Source organism: Solanum tuberosum, unplaced genomic scaffold (assembly GCF_000226075.1).
Source record: "Solanum tuberosum cultivar DM 1-3 516 R44 unplaced genomic scaffold, SolTub_3.0 scf00076, whole genome shotgun sequence".
Taxonomy (NCBI): Eukaryota; Viridiplantae; Streptophyta; class Magnoliopsida; order Solanales; family Solanaceae; genus Solanum; species Solanum tuberosum.
Window position 1 is genome coordinate 1,388,000 of NW_006239000.1, and position 26,979 is coordinate 1,414,978.

At 33.8% G+C, this 26,979-nt stretch overlaps 4 protein-coding genes across 6 annotated transcripts; 2 read left to right on the plus strand and 2 right to left on the minus strand.

The window, feature by feature from the left end:
• Window positions 1-780: 780 nt before the first annotated feature.
• LOC102590184 (uncharacterized) lies at window positions 781-1,360 on the minus strand. The gene is made up of 2 exons (XM_015308118.1): window positions 1,189-1,360; window positions 781-1,113 (listed from the first exon to the last, which is right to left on the minus strand). The coding sequence occupies exons 1-2, from the start codon at window positions 1,342-1,344 to the stop codon at window positions 850-852; spliced, it is 420 nt and encodes a 139-aa protein (XP_015163604.1). The 5' UTR covers window positions 1,345-1,360; the 3' UTR covers window positions 781-849.
• A 4,744-nt stretch (window positions 1,361-6,104) lies between these two features.
• LOC102590403 (ABC transporter C family member 3) lies at window positions 6,105-11,945 on the plus strand. The gene is made up of 10 exons (XM_006346095.2): window positions 6,105-8,544; window positions 8,622-8,708; window positions 8,796-9,434; window positions 9,554-9,718; window positions 9,816-10,110; window positions 10,213-10,427; window positions 10,517-10,822; window positions 10,920-10,983; window positions 11,067-11,306; window positions 11,389-11,945. The coding sequence occupies exons 1-10, from the start codon at window positions 6,163-6,165 to the stop codon at window positions 11,511-11,513; spliced, it is 4,518 nt and encodes a 1,505-aa protein (XP_006346157.1). The 5' UTR covers window positions 6,105-6,162; the 3' UTR covers window positions 11,514-11,945.
• A 558-nt stretch (window positions 11,946-12,503) lies between these two features.
• Window positions 12,504-21,018, plus strand: LOC102590751 (putative DUF21 domain-containing protein At3g13070, chloroplastic). 2 transcript variants are annotated; one of them, XM_006346096.2, is made up of 14 exons: window positions 12,504-13,237; window positions 14,509-14,609; window positions 14,707-14,800; window positions 15,187-15,264; window positions 15,387-15,490; window positions 16,578-16,659; window positions 18,359-18,498; window positions 18,587-18,665; window positions 18,773-18,836; window positions 19,302-19,393; window positions 19,528-19,593; window positions 19,741-19,857; window positions 20,227-20,406; window positions 20,576-21,018. In XM_006346096.2, the coding sequence occupies exons 1-14, from the start codon at window positions 12,695-12,697 to the stop codon at window positions 20,828-20,830; spliced, it is 1,995 nt and encodes a 664-aa protein (XP_006346158.1). In that variant the 5' UTR covers window positions 12,504-12,694; the 3' UTR covers window positions 20,831-21,018. The 2 variants fall into 2 exon arrangements, with proteins under 2 accessions (XP_006346158.1, XP_006346159.1); XM_006346097.2 differs by having other exon boundaries at window positions 13,152-13,237; window positions 14,688-14,800.
• Window positions 21,019-21,410: 392 nt separating this feature from the next.
• On the minus strand, window positions 21,411-24,356 carry LOC107060346 (putative calcium-transporting ATPase 13, plasma membrane-type). 2 transcript variants are annotated; one of them, XM_015308170.1, is made up of 3 exons: window positions 23,374-24,356; window positions 22,288-23,236; window positions 21,411-22,156 (listed from the first exon to the last, which is right to left on the minus strand). In XM_015308170.1, the coding sequence occupies exons 1-3, from the start codon at window positions 23,930-23,932 to the stop codon at window positions 21,472-21,474; spliced, it is 2,193 nt and encodes a 730-aa protein (XP_015163656.1). In that variant the 5' UTR covers window positions 23,933-24,356; the 3' UTR covers window positions 21,411-21,471. The 2 variants fall into 2 exon arrangements, with proteins under 2 accessions (XP_015163656.1, XP_015163657.1); XM_015308171.1 differs by having other exon boundaries at window positions 22,105-22,156; window positions 22,319-23,236.
• Between the last annotated feature and the right edge of the window lie 2,623 nt (window positions 24,357-26,979).

Sequence of the window (26,979 nt, forward strand, 5' to 3'; positions counted from 1 at the left end):
AAATGGCTTCAAAGTCATGAATGTGAGTCTTTGATATATGTTAACAGCTTAAATATTGAATTATAATCCTAATTTTGTTTAAATAAACAGCTTATATATTGATATAATCTTAATTTTACTGTAGCCTGGCATGCCAAGTAGTAAGATCTACTCTACTGGACAAGCAAAAGTGACAAGATCATCTGATGTAACTGGTGACATTGGTTATACACCAAGTACTACAACTAAGCTGAAATGGAATGGTAAAGCAGCAATCTCAACAAGCAAGCTTCATGAGCTTAGAGAGAAGCAAAGAAAGAAGACAATGAAAAGTAGTTCAAGTCAAAATGACACTTCTTCACAGTCAAAGATGCCATGGAAATTGTAGTGATGTTGATGTATTTAAGCACTTTTAAGTTAGTCCATACATGTTGCATTAATGGCCAGCTATTTTGGATTTTGTTTGTTGGTAAATTTTGCCTTTGAATATGACATTATTTAGGTAAATTCTGCCTTATGTGAGGCCTTATGAATATGACTTTATTTTGGTAAATTCTGCCTTATGTGAGGCTTTACGAATGAATGGTGATATTGTGTTTTGAAATGGTTGTTGTGTTGTCTATCGAATTGTATTGGCGATTCAGGTGTGCTTACATATGTTATGTTGGTTATGTGTTTTACAAATGGTGTTGTGTTGTCTATTTGAAGTATGAATGGATGACTAGGTTGTTGGTTGTTGATGAAGTGTTGCATATTAATACAAGCTTCAATTGACATCATAGATACAAAATGACACACATACATTGACAATTTTAATTAAACATAACAACAATACAAATCAAAGAGAAATCCAAATATGCAGCACTTGAACTACTGGTTGCTGATGAACATAGCAACAACACAAATCAAAATACACAAAAGTATCTTCTTGTTGAACCTACACCATTTCAACCTTCTATTGAGTCTCCTCTCCAATAACAAATTAGAGTTCATCAAGTTGTCAATATGAACCTGTCTAATACATAATTCTTGCTCCAACTCATTGATTTTGTTCACCAATCTTGGAAGGATAAAACTTGATCTTGGATCCACTTCTTCTTTGTCCCTCCATCGAAAAAATTTGCAATTTTTAGACTGAAAATGAACCAAAATAGTACATTAGCATCGTTCAAAATAAAGTGTAGCAAGAATACAAGAAAAAACACATACACCATAGCATGGGCAAGACCAAAATCTTCTTCCCGGATTTAATTTCGACCAAGAAGTTTGCAAATTCAGCAAAATTCCGTGTTTGCATCTCACTACAGCGTTGAGCATTGGGTCTGATTCATCCATACAAAGCTTATTCAAGTTTTCCTTTGCCATTTTTGATGAATTTCGAGAAAATTCAAAAATTCAAATTAGAGACCTAAATAAGAAAATAGAGCAGATTACAAACCCTAAATTCAACATTTGAAGTAGAAATGAACATTAACAACTAAACCATACTTAATTTTGAGAGGAAATCATGAATTTTTTATAAAAGGAACAAGGATTAATGGTTGGGTAGAAGAAACAATGGTTTATTTAAAGGTGGGGAAGATGACCGTTGGAAAAGGAGGAATTTTTCGTCAAAATTAACCTTCTAACGCGCCTAGAGGAGGTGAGAACACCTCCCATGACAGGTCAGCACTTAGGTGTGTAGAAAATATAGAAATTTAAAGTTCAGGTGGGTAATAGGACACCCGTGAAGTTGGAGTGTGTAGTTGGGATTTCGGGTATAGGTTGGGGGGGTTTTAGACCATTTTCTCTTTAATTTATAACTCATTCTATTGTATTTTTTTTTATTAAAAATAAAAGTGGGATATTTACTTTTTATTTATTTATTAGGATAATGATATGATATGAGCTTATTTTGAACTGATAATCTATATAGTCGATCCCGATTAAGTGGAACTGAGGCATGCATGTAGTTACTATTGATGATTTAATTTTTCTACACTATTTCTACAAAATATTGGATTTACAATTTTTTATTATGATGTCTAGTCGAATACTAGAAAATGTAGTTTATTATGCTTTAAATAAATTACTTAAATATGTTAGGCTATATTTTACCACTAATATAGAGTCTTGGCAAAATTATGAATTTTTATTAAATTCAAATTAGACTTTAGCTCCGCCTTTATTTGCGTATGTCAACATTTCGTAGCAAACTATCACATATAAGCCTTGAATCTAATATTGAGAACCCAAAGATTCTTAATAAACAAAATGTTTCTTTTTTTATGACGGTGATACGATAAAAATTTAGATTAGTTAGATCACAAATTTCAAAAAAAAATCGAGAAAGAAAAAGAAGGCAACATGCATGGTTGGTAAATTTCCACCAAGGTACACAAGTCAAACATGTATAGACTTTAATTTGTTGGGTGCATCGTCATATTTGCACTAAGCCAATTATTCCATTTCCATTTGTTGAATATTCTCTAAGATACTCATATTTTAAAGTTTGATTTTAATAATACGATAATTGATAACTGAAAATAGATATTAAATATAGATTTTTCATAGTTTAATCCAATCTAAGTCAATCAATTTTCAATATGATAGATCTCAATCTCGATTCAATAATTTAGTTTTTGAATAGCTACCTTACTTTTTAAAATTATTGAGGCAATGGGGGCACTTTCATTGATTTAGCCGTAGGCCGCAAGGTCCAACCCCACACGCCCATTCCTAATTTTCGTGGGCATGTTTTTCATAATTTACTTGTTCGTCAAGAAGAGATAATATTAGTTTGAGTTTAAAAATCATCGACAAATTTAATAGTAATACAATTATGAGATTAAATAGTATAAAAGATAATTTTTCAAACATATAAGGTACTAAAGATATTTCAAAACACGTAGGTCAGTAAAAAATCAATAAAAATTATGGTAGTGTGATAAATACTTTTTTATTAATAATCAGATGTTTTGAATTCGAGTTTGAGTTTGAGTTTAAGTTCTCATAAATAGAAAGTCGCTTTAATTAAAGAGCTCTTTAGCTTCAGACGAGACTTCCGATTTGGGTGGAAAACCAAAAATATAAATAAAATATTCTATTGGGCAAATTCCTCCTTGATTCATGCATATGTGGGATTGGATTCTTGGAGTTTTTAAACTTTTTTTTCTTTAGTCTCAAGCTATTTGATCTTAATTAATAATATGTTTACATTATTCAGATGTTGTGTACAGAATTTTTAATTATTAAGTCGTGATTGTTTAATGATTTATTTGAGTATTACCTTTCTTTTTAATTATCTCTGTTCAACCTCCAATAATCACGTACATTCAAATTCAAATATTTTAATTATATAAACAAATAGGATTATTAGTTGTAACTTATTACCCATAAAATTATTTGAAAATTCATATAATTTATAAAAAAAGTTACTATTTCACAAAACTTTCATATATTAATTTTTGGAGAATTTAATAATAGATCATACTAGTTATTACGGTCTTTATAAAACTTTTTAAATTTCAGGTTGAGTCCTCCTGAGTACAGAGTCATTTTTGTTAAGGAGCATTTTACCCTTTAATGTGGAACTTCTCGAAATTCAAATTTAATCGAACTCTAATATAAATACCGAACACTAAATGAAAACGAAAAAAAAAATTAAGTTGAAACCTCATCTTCCATTAACTCAAAAGATAAAAAGAAACAAGAGCAGAAAAGCTGTGGCTACAAGCCTGCACTACTATATTGCTGGTCCTTGTTGAAAGTAATCGACGCGTTGAAAGTAATCGACGCATAGTAGTGACGGAGCTAGAATTATTATTAAAATAATTTAAAATATAAAAAAGATAAATTTATAATAAAGTCAACAAAATTTAACATCAATTATATATATAAAAATTGTTTTCTTCTAAAGAAAATTCAGATGAACTCCACACTCACGTGAATCCGTCCCTGTATGGACAAAAAAAAAACACATTAATTTATCTTTAAAATTTTAGAAGCAAAAACAAAAAAGTAAAAAGGAAAGGAGCACGAGATTATCTTTTTAAAAGAAGAAGGAAGAAATTTAGTTACGATGGTCCCGTAGATCATAATCTATCGATAATCGGAATGAGACAGATAAAAATATTTCATATATTATAATTTCACTATTTTAATATAAAAATATATCTTGAAATTAATCAATATTTAATCAAATATAGAATAAAATAAATTAATATTTTATCTTGAAATTGTTATCTCTTATTTCACCCAACGATTAAATAGTTTATTTAAAGAGTATCTCCAATGTGCAGTCCTGTGTCCTTTTTTTAGCCAATAATAAAAACTTAACCAGTATATATACTGACGGAATAAAATACATGATATAAATGTTTAAATTTACTTTTATTACTAAATTGTTTTAGTTAATTAATAGTACATTTTTTTTACCATATTATATGTTTTAACTATAATAAATTAATGTAAACATCATATATGCAAGTGTTTTTTTTTCATTGCATAACCCTATGCTCTTCTTTTTGTTACGTTCTACTCCCTCCGTCCACTTTTATTTGTAATGTTGTGCTTGTCGAAAGTCAATTTGATTAATTTTTAAAGTTAAATTAAATTACATTAATTCGATATTTTAAACAAAAAATTTAGATATTCAAAAACTATATTAAAAGTACTATAAATTGCAATTTTTTTGCATATCAATATGATGAAAAAATACATCGTAAAATGTTAGTCAAAGTTTTTCTAGTTTAACTCTAAAAAAGAAAATATGACAATTAAAAGTGGATGGAGGTAGTAATATATTTGACACTGTGTAATAAAATACAAAATTTTTAAAAATATACTTTATTCTTAAAACACGCTAAAAGTAAAAGTCATATTATTTTTATTAAATATAGAAATATGAGTATCATTTTTTTAATCAATTAAAAAAAAGTGTGCACATAAAATACTATGCTTTACTGGTTCAATATTGGTGTACGTGCAACTCCCTAAAATGACATCATTGACAATTCCAATAAGCACTTCCATTTAGGTGGAAGTTTGTTTCAATTTATTTATTTAAAAAAAAGAAGATTTATTACTATTAAAAAGATGCAATTTTAATTTATTTATTGCAAAAAACTATTTTCCCCCCAACCAAATAGGAAGAAAAAAACAAACTTTTTTTTAACAGAAATTGAGAAAAATGTTGAATCATTGATAAGAAGAAAGGGGCATAGTTAGAACGATTCACTCTTAATTAGAAGTTTCAAGTTTGAATCCAAGGCGCCACCCATGAATGAGCATTGTAATGCACGATCCGAATTTAATTAAGACTCCAATGCGAATTTTAAACACCTGGTGGAAGATTAAAAAAAATTAATATTGTCTGAAATAATTTTATAAAAATTATAAATTTGTATGGCATTCATCTTGTTTCTAAACAAGTAGGAATATTTTAACGTAAACCCCTTCACAAATATAAAAAAATATGATGAAGGGATATAAATGGATATTTATATAATTTTCATTCTTAATAGGAGTTTTCAAGTATATACGAATTTGATATTTATAAGTATTATTAATGAGTTCCGATAATAATTTCAAATTAACATATAATATACAAAAGTTTTCATTTTTATCCAAATTTGATTGAAAGTCTCTCGAAAATAACCTCTCATTTATAAAGATAATTAGATAAGAATACGATTTATGTACATTCTAACCCTTCTCAAATTAACTTATGAGATTAAATTGAGTATGTTATTATATTTCATGTGTATAAAAGTTAAAATACTCGCACTGTCACAATATGTGCTACACTTGTCACTACTTTCAAATTCGACTCCATATATACTCTAACTCAACTTATAAAATTAATACTTACACAATATATGCTTCATCGAATACTAATCTAGATTAATCGAGTCAGTAAACTCTCGATTAATTTATCACATAAAACAAAAAAGAGGACTTATATTTTGCTTCTTCCTACTTCCTCTCTCCATCAACAGAGTCTTGGCCACCACGTATGCTTTCCATTTTTTCCTATTTTTCCACAGATATTCAATAATTTATCAATCAAATCAAATCAAATTTGGAATTTTAAAAAAATAAATCAAAATCCAAACATAGTAGTACTATATATATACATTCATAATCTACAGGCCATAACCAGACGTGTCTCTTAAAAATTTAACCTTTAACCTCTAAAACATCATGGAAATTGCAAATATGTTGAAGGGCATGTCTAATTTTCAATCTTTGAGGTATGTAGGTGTTGATGAATATTTATTAAACCCAATTTTCTTACGTTTAATTAGTTGTTCTTTTCACCTGGGTTTGTTGTTTGTGATTCTTGGTTTATGGGTTTGGAAAAAGATCAAGAGGGATGATAATGGTAACAATGCTGACAGCAAACAGAGTACTAGGAATGTTAGGTTTATGTATTATAAACAAACCTTGTTTTGTTCTATAGGTCTTGTCATCTTTAGTTTTTTGTTATGTTTGTTAACTCATTTTTATTGGTATACAAGTGGTTGGTCAGAGGAAAAGATTGCAACTTTTCTTGATTTTGCATTAAAGTTTCTAGCTTGGTTGTTAATTTCTGTTTTCTTGAACACCAAGTTGGTTGATTCAGGTGAAAACAAATACCCTTTTGTTTTAAGAGTATGGTGGGGGGTTTTGTTCTTTGTTTCTTGTTATTGCTTAGTTATAGACCTTGTTTATGGTAAAAAGATTCAATTTTGGGTACCTGATGTTGTTTACACTGTTATGGGGTTGTTCTTTTGTGTTGTGGGGTTTATTGTTAGAAAAGAGAGTGAAGGAAACATTCTTGAGGAACCCCTTTTGAATGGTAGTGTTGTGAATGGTATAGAATCAAAGAAGTCTAGTGGGGATCAAACTGTGACTCCTTATGCCAATGCTAACATTTTTAGTCTTTTTACTTTCTCTTGGATGAGACCCCTTATATCTGTTGGCTACAAGAAGACATTAGACCTTGAGGATGTTCCTCAGCTTCATTGTGATGATAGTGTTAGAGGGACTTTTCCGATTTTTAGAGAAAAACTAGAATCCGTAGGTGGTGGAGGAGGTAGTAGTAACCGTGTGACTACGTTGATGCTGGTGAAGGCTTTGATTTACACCGCGTGGAAGGAAATAGCGTTATCAGCATTCTTTGTGCTTCTCTATACTTCAGCTTCTTACATTGGCCCTTACCTCATCGATACTTTAGTTCAGTATCTGAATGGAAAACGAGATTTTGATAATGAGGGTTATCTCTTAGTTGCAACATTCTTTGTTGCGAAGTTGGTAGAGTCTTTGGCACAAAGGCATTGGTTTTTCAAGGTGCAGCAGGGAGGGTATAGGGCACGTGCAGCCTTGGTTGCCAAAATCTACAATAAGGGGTTAACACTTTCTTGTCAGTCAAAGCAAAGCCATACTAGTGGAGAGATCATCAATTTTATGACTGTTGATGCTGAGAGGATTGGTGATTTCGGTTGGTATATGCATGATCCTTGGATGGTGATCATACAAGTTGGTCTGGCGTTGCTAATACTCTATAAAAATCTTGGCCTTGCTTCAATTGCAGCGTTTGTGGCTACAGTACTAGTGATGTTGTTAAACATCCCTTTAGGAAGTTTGCAGGAGAAGTTTCAGGAGAAACTCATGGAGTCGAAAGATAAAAGGATGAAGGCTACATCTGAAGTCTTAAGAAATATGAGAATACTCAAGCTTCAAGCTTGGGAGATGAAGTTTCTGTCTAGGATCTTAGACCTCAGAAGTATTGAGGCAGGTTGGTTGAAGAAATATGTGTACACGTCAGCTACGACTACTTTTGTGTTTTGGGTTTCTCCTACATTTGTTTCTGTGGCGGCTTTCGGTGCTGCAATGCTTATGGGAATCCCACTTGAATCCGGTAAGATATTGTCTGCACTTGCGACATTTAGAATTCTCCAGGAGCCCATCTACAATCTCCCAGATACAATTTCAATGATTGCTCAAACCAAAGTTTCTCTTGATCGTATTGCATCTTTCCTTTCTCTTGAGGACTTGCAGCCTGATGTCATAGAGAAGCTTCCAAAAGGAAGTTCTGATGTAGCAGTTGAGATTGTTGATGGGAACTTCGCGTGGGATGCATCATCCTCCACTCCACTTCTAAAGGATGTAAATCTTAGAGTGCTTAATGGCATGAGAGTTGCCATTTGTGGTACTGTTGGTTCTGGAAAATCAAGCTTACTCTCTAGCATTTTAGGGGAGATGCCCAAATTATCAGGGACTATTAAACTCGGTGGAATGAAAGCTTACGTTGCACAGACGCCCTGGATACAGAGTGGAAAGATAGAAGAGAACATAATATTTGGTAAAGAGATGCAGAGGGAGAAGTATGATAAAGTTCTTGAAGCGTGCTCCTTAAAGAAAGACCTGGAAATTCTCTCTTTTGGAGATCAAACAGTCATAGGTGAGAGAGGCATAAATTTGAGCGGTGGACAGAAGCAGAGAATACAGATTGCACGTGCTCTCTACCAAGACGCTGATATTTACCTATTTGATGATCCATTCAGTGCTGTGGATGCTCATACCGGAACCCATATCTTCACTGTAAGTCATTTCATATGCTTTAGTTTCACATTTGATACTTTTTTTCTAGCCTTGATTGACCCATATTTTAATTGCAGGAATGTATAATGGGACTACTGAATTCAAAAACAGTTCTATACGTTACTCATCAAGTGGAGTTTTTGCCTGCTGCAGATTTGATCTTGGTACTCTTTCCTTGTAGTTCCTCGAGTAATTAATGTTTGTTTATTGTACATTGAGTTTGACTCATTTTATATGATATTTCTTCTCAGGTCATGAAAGATGGAAAGATCAGTCAAGCTGGGAAATACAACGATCTTCTCAAACTAGGTAGTGACTTCATGGAACTTGTCGGTGCTCACCAAGAAGCTTTAACAGCAATTGACACGGTTAAGGGAGAAGCACTGAGAAAGAGCGAGGAAAGTAGTGGAATGACTGGCGATAACTCCACCGTGCAGGATAAACAGACTTCAGATTGCCAAAATGGTGAAGTTGATGATACTGATGGACAAAAGGGACAAATTGTTCAGGAGGAAGAAAGAGAGAAGGGTAGTGTTGGCTTTTCAGTTTACTGGAAATATATAACAACTGCATATGGAGGTGCCCTTGTCCCAATTGTACTTTTGGCACAAACTGGTTTTCAGCTTCTTCAAATTGGAAGCAATTATTGGATGGCTTGGGCAACCCCTGTTTCGAAGAATGATCCATCTCCTGTTGGCTCTTCTACTCTTATCATTGTGTATGTTGCATTAGGAATTGCAAGTGCTTTGTGCATCTTTGCTAGATCCATGCTTCTTGTTACCGCTGGATATGAGACTGCCTCATTGCTTTTCCATAAAATGCATCATTGCATTTTCCGTGCTCCAATGTCATTCTTCGATGCCACACCAAGTGGGCGGATTCTAAATAGAGTAAGTGAATGATTACATTTCCTTACTTACCACTTTTTTCTTTACATGACCAATGAATATTATCGAAAATTAACTAGTAACTTCGGAATTTTCTCAAATGTGCTTTGGTATGACAACAGGCATCGACAGATCAAAGTGCAATCGATCTAAATATTCCCTTTCAAGTTGGATCCTTTGCCTTCACAATAATACAGCTTATAGGAATCATTGCAGTAATGTCACAAGTCGCATGGCAGGTCTTCATAGTCTTTATCCCGGTCATTGCAATTTGCATTTGGTTGGAGGTTGGTACTTTGCTTTGTTCTTTTCTCTGAATCTATAACTTTAGCGACGTATGTAAACATGAATTAAATTTAAGTGGTGTGTTTTGTTTAATTGCAGCAATATTACATCCCTGCAGCACGAGAACTGGCACGTCTAAATGGGACATGCAAAGCTCCAGTAATACAGCACTTCGCCGAGACAATTTCAGGATCAAGCACAATTAGAAGTTTCGATCAGGAATCTAGATTCCAGGATGCAAGTATGAGATTAATAGACAATTATTCTCGGCCTAAGTTTCACCTAGCTGCTGCGATGGAGTGGCTTTGCATGCGTTTGGATATGTTATCTCTGATCACTTTTGCTTTCGCGTTGATTTTCTTGATATCTCTTCCTGTTGGAACAATCAATCCAAGTAAGTGCTCTATCTTCATCAGGTTTTCATTCCTTCAAATTTGTTAAATGATTCTAAAGAGTACATCTCACATACATTTTCTCCTTTTTCTTGCCCTTACAGGTGTTGCTGGCTTAGCTGTTACATACGGACTTAATCTGAACGTACTGCAAGCTTGGGTTGTATGGAATCTTTGTATGATGGAAAATAAAATTATTTCCGTCGAAAGAATACTTCAGTATGCTGGTCTTCCAAGTGAACCTCCACTTATCATAGAGTCTAGTAGACCAGATCCTAATTGGCCATCTCGTGGAGAGGTTGAGTTTAACAATCTTCAGGTAAATTGAGTTGTTCTCTGGTGTTATGCAGGTAGATGGAGTTATTATTAATTCATTGTATGTGTTGATATATCTGAAAACTTTTATAGGTTCGATATGCTCCCCACATGCCTCTCGTGTTGAGAGGGCTTACATGCACTTTCTTTGGTGGGAAGAAGACTGGAATTGTTGGTAGGACAGGCAGTGGTAAATCGACTTTAATACAGACCCTCTTTCGCATAATTGATCCTGTTGCTGGACAGATAAAAATAGATGGTACCAACATCTCCTCAATTGGTCTGCATGATCTGCGGTCTAGATTGAGTATAATTCCACAGGATCCGACAATGTTTGAGGGGACTGTGCGCAGCAACCTAGACCCACTTGAGGAGCATTCAGATGATCAAATTTGGGAGGTAACAGCTTGGTTTGCCTATTTCGAGGATTTTCGTTTCACATAGGAGAATGAAAACTTTTACTTATTGAAAAACTTAATTTAATTTTATGCTTCAGGTGCTCGACAAATGTCAGCTAGGAGACGAAGTTAGGAAGAAAGAAGGCAAACTATATTCTACAGGTTAGAACCACATCATGTTCCGATGATCTCCACTTTTATAGCTGTGACACTTATAATGCTTATATTCTTTTGGATTGCTGCAGTATCTGAGAATGGAGAGAACTGGAGCGTAGGCCAAAGGCAGCTAGTCTGTCTTGGACGCGTGCTACTAAAAAAAAGCAAGGTCCTTGTCCTAGACGAGGCTACAGCATCTGTCGACACTGCAACTGACAATCTAATTCAGCAAACTCTAAGGCTGCACTTCACTGATTCCACGGTTATAACCATCGCTCATAGGATTACATCTGTTCTTGATAGTGACATGGTCCTACTATTAGAACACGGTAAGAATCAACATTTGCATTTTTTGAGCAAACGGTGGTGGAAATTCTTGGTATTTACTTTCTTTTGTTTGCTATACTACAGGGCTCATTGCTGAATATGACACTCCAGGCAAGTTATTAGAGAACGAATCCTCGTTGTTTGCCAAGCTCGTGGCTGAGTATAGTATGAGATCAAATTCAAGTTTTGAGAACGCCTCAGACACATGAATCTCTAGACACTAATCTTCATTGACCACGTTACACGATGATGATGATGATGAAAACTAGTAACATATACTTAACACTCTTTTGAGTTTCCATCCGTGGACGATACAGCTTGAACAAGAACCCGCGAAATGCAGCTCATTGCCTGTGACTTGAGGGAAACTGCAACAATCTTATGGCAAGGAAAGAAGTTCTTCTATTTGTGCAATATTGATAGTGAAATGGCATCTGTTTTTTCTTGTTTTTTATAGACTTTCTGATATGGAAAAATGTTTTAAGTAACTTTTGTTTACCAATAATTTGAATGTATGTTGAGTGAAGTGATTAGTTAGTTAAGAGTGCACGGATTTTGTTCCTTCTTGATAAAAGTAAACTTTTTGTGTTGAGTTGGAAGTGAAATTACAAGTGTTGAATTTTTCTCTACAAGCAAAAATGGAACACTTTTACAATAAACTCCTTTGACTCAATAATTTTCATACACAATTTTTTTCTCTAACTAGAGTTTTGTGTGCAAGACGTGAAAACTCTCACACACTTTTTTTGTGTTAAGTCAAATCAATAGATGCATTATGATAAACATTTACCATGATTCGTCATCAAAATTTTTAATGAAATGAATAAGATCTCTCTTCTCTTAACTAGATTTTTCGAAACATGAGGGTGTCTTTCACACTTTTGCTCCTATATTTTCCCCATCATATCAAATAATTTTTTCATGGAATCCGACTTCATTTTTTCATATTAAACATTCCATAAATTAAGTACGAGCATGACTTTAGTTTACAAAGAACTTATTCATTTGAAGGTATAAAACGCACAATTTGACATATTACATCTCATAAAAAGCATTTTTGAGCCATACACGAAACGAATCTAAATTAATCGAGGCCGAAACGAATACTCAATAAAATGAATTTTTTTTGAAATACTATGATGGTCAAATATGTCATTTCATTACCTGCAACTTGCTTAATAGTAGCGTAGTATACTTGTTGTTTATTCAAAGAAGAGGAGCATAAAAGAAAAGGTGAAAAAATTGAGGCAGGTGAAGCTTAAACGCAATGAGCTCTGGCATCTGCTCAATTTCATCTCTTCAAACTCTACAAAATCTTCAATTCTCCATAAACCCACAAATCTTTTTGCTTTGTTTTTGTATTTGAGCTGTTTAATTGTGCTAAATTTCCATGGATGCTGCAGTTTTTAATCCATCTTCATTCATTACTACTTGTAATAAACGTTCGTATCCAGGCGTTTATACTCGTCAATTAGGAATACCCATTAAGCTATCTGCTAATAACCTTCGTTACTCTTGTGGGGTTGCGTCAAATTTTGTTCTTCCTTACAATTCGAGGTGTAATTTTAGGAATGGGATTTGTTTATCTGTTAAAGGAGGTAAAGGGGAGTTTCAGAATGCTGAAGATTCTTCTGGGTCGTGCTTGAAAATACCATTTATGCATTTCCTGCTGAAAAAAGGGGTGATTTTGGTTGGGGTGATATGTGGGGTTTTCATAATTGGGTGCAGAAGAGTGTTTGCTGTTGAAGGGGTTTTAAATGGGGGATATGGTGTTTTAGAGCAGGGTTTGGTTTTGTTGAGGAGTTATTGGCCTACGGTTTTGTTGGTTCTCAGGATGTTTAAAGAACAAGGTTTGATTCTTGCGGCGCTTCTTAGTCTTTCTGCATTTTTTTCAATGGCTGAGACATCAATAACTACGCTTTGGCCGTGGAAGGTACCTATTTTGCTTCCTCTTTGTATGCATTGTGTTGTTCAATAGAAAAAGTTGTCCCTTTTAAGAGTTGCATTGGTTTTGTAGCTGTTGTTATATATATGTTAGGCATAATACATAAAGACTCAAACTTGGCGTCAATCGGCAAGTAAGCACTCCAACGTGAGAGTGCACATATGGACACCTCAACTTGGTCTCAACTGACAAACAAACACTCCAACTCGTCCCAACTATGTCTCGTGGATGCTTGATGTGTCTAGACGTGCAGTCTCAAAGTTGGAGTGCTTACTTGTTAGTTGAGGCCAAGTTTGAGTGTCTGCTTATGTATTATGTGTGTATGTTCCGCGGTAGTCTAAATGCTTCTTAATGGAAATAAAGAAAAATAGCATAAAGCTTTTGTATTAATTATAGCATGCTGAATACTCAATTAATGAGTAAATGGTTATGCTTCTCACCTTCTCAGTAGTTTCATTTCATCAATTTTAGGATGAGTCCCTCTAGCTGTACAAGTTTATATATGTTGTTCCAAATTGAAACAGTCTAGACGTACGCCAGTCTAAACGTAGATAGAAGACTTCATGGTTGTTCTTAGAATGAAATGGTAACACTCTAAAAACATACTCCTTAAAAATTAAAGTAACACGTTGCCTGGTTGGTAGAAATGTGGACTAGTGTGAGACATTGTAGATGAGGAAGGCTAAATGTAATAGGAAGCATTCTAGAGGATTTATTATACTTGTGCTTGCTATTTTTTGAGTTTTGAGACTACAAGGGCATAAAAGAGTAAAAATAGACATTGGTTAGTTTTCACATGGACTTAACTTGCAGAATAATAAGGAGATGTATAGTGAAGGACATTGGACATAAAACTGAAGCAATCATTGAAATTATTGTTTTCCTTGTCTATTAAGATTTCCCTAGTAATTAACTTGATAGAAAGAACTGCCTGACTTTAGTTTTGAGTGTTCACATTTTTTTATGTATTCTGGGCTCAGCTGGACCTTATGGCTCAATGATTGGTAGGTAGCACTTATTCAGCTAGCCGCTTAGAAGCTTATACTGAGTTGCAATTTCAAGAATCTTCAAAAATTTCATACGGAGAATTATCTAGGACTCTAGGTGCATGAGAAAACTTTTCTTTCTAGTACTCTGCCTTCAAAAGCTTTTTCTTTCTTCTCTATCATTTTAAAAAACAGAACTTGTTATTTCATTGTTTGCATATCCATTTTACTTGCCTATTAATGCAATTAGTTGTTTCTACTTATAAATGTTAGGTACGAGAGTTAGCTGAAAAAGAATCTGACAATGAAGGAGTCTTCAAAATGTTGAGAAGTGATGTTACTCGATTCCTTACAACTATACTCATTGGAACAACGTACTGCTCATTTGATGTTGTAATCATGACTTAAACTGTTTCTCTGCACTTGTAGTTGAAGATTATTCCTTATTTTAGATTTGGTTTGTGTGCGCAGCGTTGTCAATATTGCAGCTACAGCATTAGTTACTGAGGCTGCAACTGCAGCATTTGGTGAAGCCGGTGTGAGTGCAGCAACTGGAGTTATGACGGTATGTCATGTTCCATCTATGTTGTCCTTAGTGTTGGGTTTTTCCATACACATATATTTTCTTTATCTGTTTAGGCAAAAAAGCATATGCTTGATGGGTTGAATACATATCAAAGTCTAGTTCTCAACGGAGTCTATTGTTACCTTTCTCAAAGAAATCTCGAAGGAGTCTGATCTCATCCCCTGACTTGTAAAAAGAGTCTGATTTGCTCCTGTGGTAAAACCTATTTTGCTGAAGATACTTCAGTCCGTTTCCTTTTGTTTGACAAGAACTGGAAATTGAATGAACTCAGACCCCTTTTACTTCTTCTTTGACTTGTGTCAGTTGCAATACAATATTCTGCTAGTGTTGCTAACCTGCTACCTTTTTTCTGCCTATGCTGCAAGGTTGCGATCCTGCTCCTAACGGAAATTACTCCAAAAAGTATTGCTGTTCACAATGCCACAGAAGTTGCTAGGTTTGTGGTAAGTTGAACTCTTGGTTGGAACCAAGACTTATTATTGTTAAATATTACAGATCAAGTTCTTCTGCATAGCTGATAATGCTCGAAAAATCTTAGATGAAATCTGATTTGAAATGCCTCTAGGTTAGGCCAGTTGCATGGCTTTCCTTGATACTATATCCAGTTGGAAGAGTTGTGACATATCTATCAATGGGAATGCTAAAACTCCTCGGCTTGAAAGGAAGAAGGTATGATGATCATAAATCAAGTCTTGCTATTTTCATAAGCTCTGCCTCACAGTGTTAATCTCTTTTACCATTCTTTCAGTTGGAATATGTATATCATAATTTTATGTTTTTGTGAGCATATTTACGGAACATGCTCTTATGATATTTCTAATCGTTTATGTAATTCTGAATATGGCAAGTTCACATGCATGTCTTATTTGAAAGACTATCTATATTATGCATGCTTATCCTTAGAAATCGCTGTGAGCATCTATATGCTGTTTTTTAATTAGATAAATACATTATTGTCAAAAGATACATGAAAAGCATAAGGTGCCTTGTCCACATAATTTAGGTTTCTAAGGGCTTGTTTATACATGATTTGATGGTTTGAAATTGAAACTTTGTTTGGACATGTCATTTGGATTTTTTAAGTTGTATTTTTTCTCATAAACGTGATGAGAACCCAGCATTTTGTGAAAATTATATTGGGCAATCCTCTTCCCATGAGCTAACTTTTGGTGTTGAGTTAGACCCAAAATGCATTTCTTATCGTGGTATTAGAGTCGATATGGGCCCCCGGTTGATTGTCCACGCCCATGGACAGGACAGAGTTGGGTGGGTGGGGTGGGGGTGATGGAATGAATCCCACATCAAAGGTGAATGAATTGAATTGGGGTCTCATATGGTCTTGTGCAATCCTTCCCCTTGAGCTAGCTTTTGGGTTGAGTAAAAAAAACTGAAATCCAACTTTTTGAGCCCCTAATCCTACGGTCAAACACCTATCAAGTGTTTTCGTCCATAATAATTTGTAGAAAAGTTAAAAGTATGTTTACAGATACAATATGTGAAAAGTGTTGGGATCTCACATTGGTTGAGGGTATGGGCTATAGTCTCGGTCTAAATATTTTATTTTGATAAGATATATATTATTAGAAAAGGAACCAGTACTCTTGGTACTAAAATTACAAACAAGCTGACAAAAGTTAGTTGGATCCTCCTTCACTTTGTCTCTAGTTCATCTAAATCCAGCATTGATTCTACATCATTCTCATTTGCCAAAACTTTAAGTTGTGTCATTAATTTTATATTCATTTTGGTAATCTAGTGAACCATATGTCACTGAGGATGAATTGAAGTTGATGCTGCGTGGGGCGGAGTTAAGTGGCGCAATTGAGGAGGAAGAGCAGGTGAGTTCATGTGTTTTCTGGGTTTCTGGTTTTTATGCTTGAACCTCAACTGTTACCAAATATGAACCACAGAAGCACATGCATATTCAGTGATACATAAGCTTGTCTAGTTCACATAGAATTGGTTGTCCATTAGAATAGCCTTCACATATGTGGCCATTGTACCAAATGCAGCATCTTGAGATGTGTTTATCATGTCCATTTGAACGAGCACTATTTTAGCACTCTCTGTATTTTGTTCTTATCTTGCATGTTATTATTGGAGATCCATGGTTACATAGTTGGAAGTCGATGGAGCCAGTCTTATCAAAGGCGAAAAATGCAAAAAAAACTAAAGTCTGTTGGTGCTTTAAGCGCAAATAAAGTGTGGACCTTGAAGAAGAAAGACGTGCATGGAGAAAAAATACAAATATGTATGCATAGTCCAAGACTAATAATTATAAGCATGAATAACTTATATAAGAACAAAGAAATTGAAAAATGTTTACAATGAAGTGAAATATCACTTGTGTAGTATCGCCTCTTCAGGATTACACGAATTGGCAAGGAAAAGTGCCTTAGATCCTTGATGTCGAGACTGAAGCACAGTAAAGCGTGGCTGACTGCACTTTAAGTGTGCTTTGACAACACTGAATGGAGCAACATACAAGTGTATTATTTTACTCTCTTTAAAAGACTACAAAATATATGACCTAAACTTTAATGAGAGAGTTGTTATGCTAATGACTTTTTCTTGGGAAGAACTGTCAAACAAACATAACATCCAAAACTTGAAAAAATAATTGACCGAAATTTTTTTCACCTTGTTTCTTCTATGCACCACCTTAGTCATATGCCCTCCAATGTTACATCTGCTGTATAATTGGTGTAGAAGCCAGTGCTTTGTGTCTTGGCTCGTCTTCTCTGGAAGAGGAGGGCATTGTTCGATTTTGCCTTGACGGGCATCTTCAGCCTACCACATTGTTTCCCTTGGCCAAAAAAATGATTTTGTGGTTTAAAACACAGCTGCCACCTTTTTATTGGGAATTTGGCATCCCATCTTTTATGGATTTTTTTGGAGCTTAAAAACAGTTGGATTTTAAGCAGTTTTGGTTTAAAATAAGCCAAAAATGCTTAAAAGTTGATTTGACCTGCTTTGAACATATTTCTCTGATTTTTGTTTTTAATTTGTTGATTTCCATGCGCATAAGTAGGTATCTTTTGTAACTTACTAATGTGTTAGTTTAGACACAACTATGGGAACACAATCTATCTCACATAAAATAATACATAGATTCCCGCATAACTTATGCAAGTATTATTATGAGGAAAACAAAAAGGAGCAACCAAATGTTGTATTAATGAATGTTGATTTTATGTGAGACTAAATCTCCTCAAATCTCAACCAAACACTATAATCTTATGCTTGCTTTTATGTGGGGATCATATCTCCTAAAATTAAACCCTGACCCATTAATGTCTCTGTCCTCTTGCAGGACATGGTTGAAAATGTGTTGTTTTGCAAGAGACATGAGTTCTGCTTAAATTTTTTTTAATTTTATTTTGGTTTGGTAATGACAGTGACATGAGTTGTGCTTAAATGGAGATGTGAGGATTCATATAGCCAATCCCAATTTGTTTGGGACTGGGGCAGAGTAATTGATATATATCTCCTAAAACTTAAACCAGATGAACCTTCTATGCCTCTGTTTTCTTGCAGGATATGATTGAAAATGTGTTGGAGATTAAAGATACTCATGTCAGGGAGGTAATGACACCTCTTGTTGATGTTGTTGCAATCGATGCCAGTGCAACGTTAGTTGATTTCCATAGTTTGTGGGTGACACATCAGTACTCCAGGTCTAATAGACTTTTCATTGCTTTTTTTTTGCATAGAGAAGAAGTTTCCTTCAATAGGTGCTAAAAGAGTTTGGCTATGAATTTTCAGGGTGCCCGTTTTTGAGCAACGTATAGATAATATTGTTGGCATTGCATATGCCATGGATCTCCTAGATTATGTACAAAAGGTCTAGCATCTACAACTTCAACCAGCCTCTTTCAAATTGTAGTGGTGTCATTTCTAATTGTACACATAAATCTCATAGTATGCTGAAAATTCTCTTTGATTTTGAAGGGAGAACTGCTGGAAAGTTCTGTTGTGGGAGATATGGCACATAAACCTGCATACTTTGTTCCTGGTAGTTTACATTTCTTCCTGATGTTGACTGCTGTATAAATAAGAAATCATAGTTCTATGTCACCTAAACCATGGATCTGCAAAGTCAATAATTTAAATTACTGATTTAAGTTGCTGATCAGTAGGTATTGTAAGTACAGCTTCATAGCCTTATCAGAGACGTCCTGTACTGTCTACCATAACTAAATCAACAAACAGATATACATACTTTTTAGTATAATTAACAATACCGAAGACACTTTGCTGAAGGTAGTGCTGCCTTTCAGATCCTCACACTGTTGAGATGTGAATTGTTCCTATTGAACCAGCTGCTATCAGCGTGAATCATTCCTATTTCCTAGAATGCGTCTCCCTTAAAACATTTCATGCTTTATGCTTATAAGTTGCATACACATTGCTCGTGTTTTCTTTCCACACACAATATATTTCCCAAGGAGGCAAACAAAATAATCTTGTAACAATGCAGATTCTATGTCAGTGTGGAACCTTCTTAGAGAGTTCCGCATCAGAAAGGTACACATGGCTGTTGTTCTTAATGAGTATGGAGGAACCATTGGAGTAAGTATTCTCTCTCATCGTTTCTGTTTCTTGGTTGTAGCGCTTTGTTAATTCTATCAAAATTTCTTATCCACTGTGTATCTATCATTAATTATCTATAACAATGTCTTCACATTATCTCTCCTATGAAACAGATTGTAACCCTTGAAGATGTGGTCGAGGAAATTGTTGGTGAAATCTTTGATGAAAATGATTCAAAAGTAAGACTTATGACCACTTCTTTGAACAGCTAGTTATTTGTAGGTTCATAGTTATCTCTGATGGATACCTTCTTCAGTGATAGAATACATAGATATTTAGTATGTGGAAGTATATTTGTTTATATATATTTTCTTGTTGCGTGACAGGAGGAAATCCAGAAAAAAACTGGCTATATTGTCATGCGGGCTGAGGGAATATACGATGTTGATGCAAATACCTCCATTGACCAGCTCTCTGAAGATCTCAATATTAAAATGCCAGAGGTGTGCTATTCTTCTGAGATTTAAATTTTCTGTCTTTGAACTACATTTTACTGCTAGTTTAACCATACAAGGTAGCCACTCGTAGTCCCTAATTTGTCAGGAGTAGCTTGTGCGGGTCCTTCTGTTCATTTCATGGTTCAAGAAAACATAGATGAGGCTTTGGAGCTCTTGAATTTTCATTTTTCCCTTTTCGAGCAGAGACGTGAAAATAACTTAAAACATTTCCTAGCTGTCAAGCCTCTCGTTCTACAAATTACTATTATGTTTGCTTGTGTTAACATGATTTTGGTAGGGGAAACTGCCTTCAACTAATGTTAATCATTCTAGAATCGTCCCACTAATTGACTTCTTCTCTTTATTCCGTATCAGGACCATCAATATGAGACAGTCTCTGGTTTTGTCTGCGAAGCATTTGGATATATCCCAAGGACAGGTGAGACGATTAAGCTTATACTGGAAAGGGGAAATGAAGACGAGGACAACAATTACAATGAAACAGAATCTGATCGAACAGACCACAATGAAAAGAACCAAACTTTTAAGCTTGAGGTATGTTTACTTGTTTATTGGTGAATATTATAGCTAAGAATTGACACTGAACGCGTCAACTACCTTCTAAAACTGAAGCTTTCGTCGTTTTCCATGAACTTACCAGACTTAAGAACTTCACAATAAGCAGATATTTAGTTGGTAGCTGATTTTGTCAATTTTGGTGTAGATATTGGCAGGGAATGCCAGAAAGGTTAGTGCTGTTCGATTTGAACGGATCAATGACGATGTAGAAGTAGAGACAAGTGAGGTAACACGACTCGTTCCAAAAATTATGACTAGGAAGAGGAAGAGTAACGGAGGCTCGGATAGAAGCAACCACGACGAGATCTCTTTTATGGAGAGGAGAGATGAGGATGACAATTCCAACAATTTTGTTATAGCTGAACGTGAGGACAACCTTGATGTTGCAAATAAACAATAGTTGCATGAATTATTACATTTTTTTTCACTTAAATTTGAATGTAAATCACGCGTCTTAAGTTTTTTGATAGTGTTCGATTTCCAAAAATGAAATGAAAATGTTACGAAACTTATTTTTTGCTACTTTCGTCATGAAAGTCCAAATGACACTATTTGTCCTTTAACCAATTAAAAAATAATATTAAGATATTGCCCATGATTGTGACCTTTAGCCTTTAGGCAATTCAAAGATTCACCTTTTGATTACTTTGATGAGCCATCATATTGTGACCTTTACATAATACTTCAAAGAACACCAATTTAATATATTACAACTATCTTTTCATTCTAGCACAAGTACAAAAAAGAAATCAAGTATTGGCCAATAACCACAAAACATACCCAGTGAAATATGAAGCGGATAATTAAGATGTATGCAGATGTTATTCTTATCTGTGGGATAAGGTGGTTATTTTCGATAGATCCTCGCTCAAAAGATAGGAAATTGAAGCATGCTTGTATGAAAAAAATATATGATACATACAAAGCAACTAAAATGAGAAACCAAGACAAGAATATTGGGTAGTAATTCGTACTTAACTACAAATTTCTATACATAGTTTTTACAAGTAATAAACATATTAATACAATTCCTAAGCAAAATTAAGAATCTTTACATGGACTAGAAATAATTTTTGCAGCATAGTGTATAGGCAAAGATATAGCTGCAATTCCTATACAAATGGACCATTGTTTAATTCCTAATTTTTTCCAATGATCAATTTTTGACATAATCTGAAATAGTATAACTTGTAAAACAATAATAATCCCTATAATTACACAACTAACTATAAACAATAACCATTTTCTCCCTTTGGAGATTCTTGTCTTTGTGATCATCTCAATGGCACTAATGATCAATAAAAAAACTTGGCATAGTACATAAATATTGAAGGTCATGGTACTCAACAATGCCTCGTTGACGCGAAAAAATGATTTCCCCTTCATGGTAAGCATCAATAGAAGTGTAACTTGTAACATAGAATGAACAACTATGTTCCTTAACATGTTGTTGGTTACCATAGGTGCACCCGTGCCATAATAATTCAACGTGATTTGATCAACTGAATTAGATTCCCGAGGCTTTATGGTTGATGTTATGATGGACAAAAAAAGGGCACCAAAAACTTCTATAAGTAGATTTACCCACAACAATTGAAATGGTGTCAATTGTTGATCTTGATCACTTGTGGGGTTGAAAAATAAAAGAATAAAGTTTGAAGTGAAGGCAGAAATATTGAGTATCAATTGCAATTGTATGAACTTCTCAAGACTTATGCATATATACCTACAATAACAAAAAATACATCTTAGTCCTAAATAAGTCGGGTTAGAAATCAAGAAGACGTAAAAAAAATTTCAATATTAACATGACTAAAATATAGTCTCAACTAATTGATATCGCATAGGCATACTTACTTGGCCAAGATTAATATGGCTAGGATCTTACCAAAGTTCGAGTCAACGATAGTAATATCAGCATCTTCTTTAGCTAAGTCCGCACAATTTTCCCCAAAAAAAATTCCAACATCAGCTTCTTTTAGAGATGGTAAATCTCTAATAGACGAACCGGTTGCCGCCACGTGTCCACCTCTCTTTTTCAAGCAATTAACCAATAGTAATTTATCAGCTGGAGAACAATTGGCCATTACTTTAATTTTGTGACACATATTAATTTGAGCTTCTTTTGGACTTTTTCTAAATTCAATAGCTTCAATTATAGATCCTTGTAAATCTTCTTCAATTCTTAATATTCCAGAATTAATAGCCATTAATCTTGATGTATTCAAGTCATCATCCACCATTAACTTGATCTCAATTCCAGATTTTCGACACACTTCAATCGTTTGTCTCAACTCAGATGAATACGGATTCTTTAATACCACAATCCCTAGAAAACTCAAGCCATCTTTCGAGATAATTGTACCATTTTCCTTCTCTTCTTCTAGTGATGATCTTATAACTTGTTTATAAGCGAAACCATAGCAATGAACTCCATTAGATACTATAATACTCGCGATTTTTCGATTGAACAACTCTTTTTTTTCTTCATCTAGGGTTTGCATGGTACCATTATTAATATCATAATAGTTAGAACACATGGATAACACTAACTTTGGTTCTCCTTTCCAATGTACATGCAAAAACTCTCCAATTTCTTCTTTGTTTCTTTTTAATAACACCCCACATAATCCTTTGTTGGGATAATAATTTTCACGGTTTAAAATGCTACAATTTCCATGAAATTGTTCAATATTTTCACCAAACAATTTCTCAGCCCAAATAAGAAGTGCATCCTCATCAACATGACCAATTATATTCATAAAAATTCCTTCAAGTAATGTATTCCGGACTTCCTCAGTAAAATCTGCATGCAGTGACATAGTCAGAAATTTTATTAACAGAAATTCAAAAAAGTTATACCTAGTAAGTTGGCAAAGCCAAAAAAAGTTCAAAAATAAAGATATATAGATTAAGGAGATTCGATTGAATCCTTTTTCTTACCTCTAGCTCCGCCACTGAATACAGATAAGTCATTGATTTTCTCGAAGCCAATCCATAAATCCACCAAAGTTGAATGATTCACAACAAAATGAGATGTTTTACTAAGGCACAAAGTGGTAACAAGAGCTCCATTAGCACAAGATGGAAGATTATGAACTATGATTTGATCATTCTTTTTCACATCTTTAGATGCATATAAAAGAACAATAAACATCCCTAAAGATAATCCATCTTTTAATGAAAACACCAAAATACAAACCATAGCTACAAAGCCATTAACCTTATTGGTACCATAATTTTCACCTCTCTTCCTCCTCATGTATTTCGTGGCCTCGTTCATTATCTCCTCCATCGTGTTCTTCACACCTTTAGGATCGCGATTTTTATCACAACACCATGACTTGTTCCACAAGAAACATCGAAAAACTTCAACTACAAGAATGATCAAAGAGAGACTCAAGGATAATTTATCCAAGAATGAGCTCATTTCATCAATCGATTTTTGAATCTTTGAGTAACACTCATGACCATTATTTTGGAAACTTGTTACACACTTCATCAACTTGATTCTCTCTTTATTTTCACCAACTGCAGTTACTAGTAACTGACAACTTCCTTCCACTAATTTTGTATGATTAAACAAGACATGATGCAACTGTTCACGTGGTAGTACTAAATCATGATGACTAGTACTACCATCATCGAACTTGTACGAGTTACCTTGAATTAAAATTCCATCAGCTGGGACATGATCACCACATTCCAACAACACAATATCACCAACCACTACTTCAGAAGATGGAATTTGTACAAGTTGTTGGTGTCTAAGAACCCTAATTACCTTCTTTTTACGCGATAATCTCCTCTTCGATATCCATCTTGCCTTGAAAAACCTATAATCAAACGCGACAAAATTAGCCTATGAAATCATAACTCGATCAAATCCACTCAAGTTTTAGCTGATTATTGACCCGCTCATTTACTAGCCTAAAATATTTTTTTCTATTTGATATGTTATTTTATAAGGTATTGATAAAAATATATATATAAAAAGGACAAATAAAGCAATGATTGAGTTATGACTCGCATTTTAGCTCATTTCAGCTCAAGTAACTTTTGGACTGGTGATTCATTAACCCATATTCAGCTCAACTCGTTCATTTGTCACCTATATACCTGAAAGTAATGCTGAAGTTTAAAACGAAAAAAATTGGCAAGAAGATTATAACAGAATCAAACAACGCTTCTTGCAGTCCGTTCCTCTTGATCCCAATCACAAGAGAAAGCGCGACACAACAAAATAGAAGGATAAAAGTGCTTTCTTTGAATGCTTCAAGTGTTAATTCACGAAAACTTTTTTTCTTGACATAAGAAGAAGAAAAGTTGTTGTTTGAACCAAATGATTTTCGACGACAATAGAGATCGTTAGAATCTCCTAATATGCCAGAAGAATTATTGGTTTCAAGTGCATGAAATAGTTGTTGAAGGGTAAAAGATTGAGGATTTGATAATTCTTCTATACTAATTGAGAAGTAATTAGAGTTTATGGTGTTCTCATGAGTCATTGATCATGTGTGTGTAACAATTAATCTTGTATAATTTGTGTTATTTAAAGAGTTTGGTTAGGTGTTTGTGAAAGAGATGGAGGAATAAAGAAAAAGGTGTTTAGCTTTACACATCTCAATTAAGTAAGTTATAAGAGTATTTAAATTATATGTGTAGTGGGACAATATAATTTTTTTGAGAATTATATTGCTTATTAGGTAATTATAGGAAAGTTTCTTTGATAGTAAGTAGCATGATGTGATAGGTAAATATTGTTTAGACATAATATAGTTAAAAGTAATTAAAAATATGCTCTCTTTAATATATAGTTTAAAGTTTCAAGTGAGATTGTCACAGATTTCAACATGTAATTAACTAAAGCAGATGGAAGTCCCGCGAGTTCAAATTTCACCGCGCAATCCAAGAAAGCAAAAGATACTTTCCTGTGAAGAATCGAACCTACACAAGAAAGAGTGTTGAGACATAATATAATTAAGTAGTTAAAAGTTATATATATACTTTCCTTTTAACAGTTCAAACTTACAGAGCAGACTAAAGTTCAAATCTCATTGTCATATTTTTGCAAGTTTGACTAATGAAAAAGAATCAGATTCACGCATATAATAACATGTTCAAACATATATAATATGTATATATAAGTAATTAAAATTTTATTCTTTTTAACGGCTTAAATTTTAATACTCTAAAAGACTAAGAAGTTTACTAGAAAATGAAGTTTGAGGAAAAGTAGAATTTCTGTGAGCTTTCTCCAAAGACCAATGCTTACTAAGAATTAAAAAAGTGAAGTGAGGCATCAACATATACTTAATATAATTATTTCAAAACGACCAAGACAAATCCAGTTCAACTAATGTTGAAGAAAAAAAAAAGATTGAAAAATATCTCCATTTTAATTGAAAGGTCTTTATCAAATCCTACTCACTCTTTTTTTCTTTTTTGGGGGGGTGGGGGGTGGGGGTTCCTTTCCATGTTAGCACAATTGACACGAAAGGCGGCTGATGAGGACAGATCAAACAAGATTGGTAAGTTTCTGAAGAAGGGATGCGATATGCTAGGTAAATTTCATGTTAAAATAGAAAATAAAAAGTGAAGAGTATATGCACATGTTCACATTCGTCGTTCATAACTCTCATCCCCACCACCTCGCGGTTCTCCTACTCCCCCATCCCATCCACCTTCTTAATATTTGTAAATATAGTATTTCTTTTAAAATTATATATCGAGCATAAAAAAATAAATAAGAAATCCATTTATTTTTCTAAAAAATATTTTTCATTTCCTTCCAAAAAAAAAAAAAACATTGACAACGATATAAGCCTATGCTGCCGGTGATAACGACATTAATAACTCTTTTTTTTTCAATTTGCACAATACTTCTACATAGCAGAATTAATCTAAATAGTTGTCTAGTCGACTTAATAAACTAAAATAATCGAGAAATATATAATATATGTATAATTCATATAATATAGTGTGTGTATATATATATATAACAAGTGTATAATCTATGTTTACAATAAAAAAATAAAATATGTCCGACTATTTGTATAAAGATTCTAGATTCCTTGTATTCTAGAATTACTTTTTTGATACTAAATTAGAATATGGTGGACTCCTTCCTTGGCCTGGGGAAAATCTGGACATAAGATATTCTAACAAGATTTTCCAACATGTAGGTCCAATTCAATTTCTGGTTAAATTTTCTAATTTTCAAATACATTAATAATTTCCAAGAAACTTACATATAATAAAACAACAATTTTAAAGTTAGAAATTTGGGATTAAGTTAAAAAATACAGGGTCCACGTACACCCCAACTATGCATGAATTTTTTTAAGGGAATCTATGCGGATAAGTAAACATATACTAGTTAATTAGCTAACATAGCTATAGTTTGAATTACTTACGAGACAACTTAATTTTAGCTGTAATTACGCCACTTATACATATACATATACAAATTATGCATATATATATATATACACGATTCAGATACAATTAGCATATTTCCACTCTCTGCCCTCTCTCGCTCGCCTCTCT

Bases quoted from the DNA above. Each gene is read 5' to 3' on its own strand.
- LOC102590184 (XM_015308118.1), bottom strand. From the start codon at position 1,344: ATGGCAAAGGAAAACTTGAATAAGCTTTGTATGGATGAATCAGACCCA. The intron at 1,114-1,188 runs GTATGTGTTTTT...GTTCATTTTCAG, and splicing joins GGTCTTGCCCATGCTATGGT to TCTAAAAATTGCAAATTTTT.
- LOC102590751 (XM_006346096.2), top strand. From the start codon at position 12,695: ATGGATGCTGCAGTTTTTAATCCATCTTCATTCATTACTACTTGTAAT. The intron at 15,265-15,386 runs GTAAGTTGAACT...AAATGCCTCTAG, and splicing joins CAGAAGTTGCTAGGTTTGTG to GTTAGGCCAGTTGCATGGCT. The intron at 15,491-16,577 runs GTATGATGATCA...TTGGTAATCTAG, and splicing joins CTCGGCTTGAAAGGAAGAAG to TGAACCATATGTCACTGAGG.
- LOC102590403 (XM_006346095.2), top strand. From the start codon at position 6,163: ATGGAAATTGCAAATATGTTGAAGGGCATGTCTAATTTTCAATCTTTG. The intron at 10,984-11,066 runs GTTAGAACCACA...GGATTGCTGCAG, and splicing joins AGGCAAACTATATTCTACAG to TATCTGAGAATGGAGAGAAC. The intron at 11,307-11,388 runs GTAAGAATCAAC...GCTATACTACAG, and splicing joins GGTCCTACTATTAGAACACG to GGCTCATTGCTGAATATGAC.
- LOC107060346 (XM_015308170.1), bottom strand. From the start codon at position 23,932: ATGAAGTGTGTAACAAGTTTCCAAAATAATGGTCATGAGTGTTACTCA. The intron at 23,237-23,373 runs GTAAGAAAAAGG...CACTGCATGCAG, and splicing joins ATTCAGTGGCGGAGCTAGAG to ATTTTACTGAGGAAGTCCGG. The intron at 22,157-22,287 runs GTAAGTATGCCT...TTGTTATTGTAG, and splicing joins GCCATATTAATCTTGGCCAA to GTATATATGCATAAGTCTTG.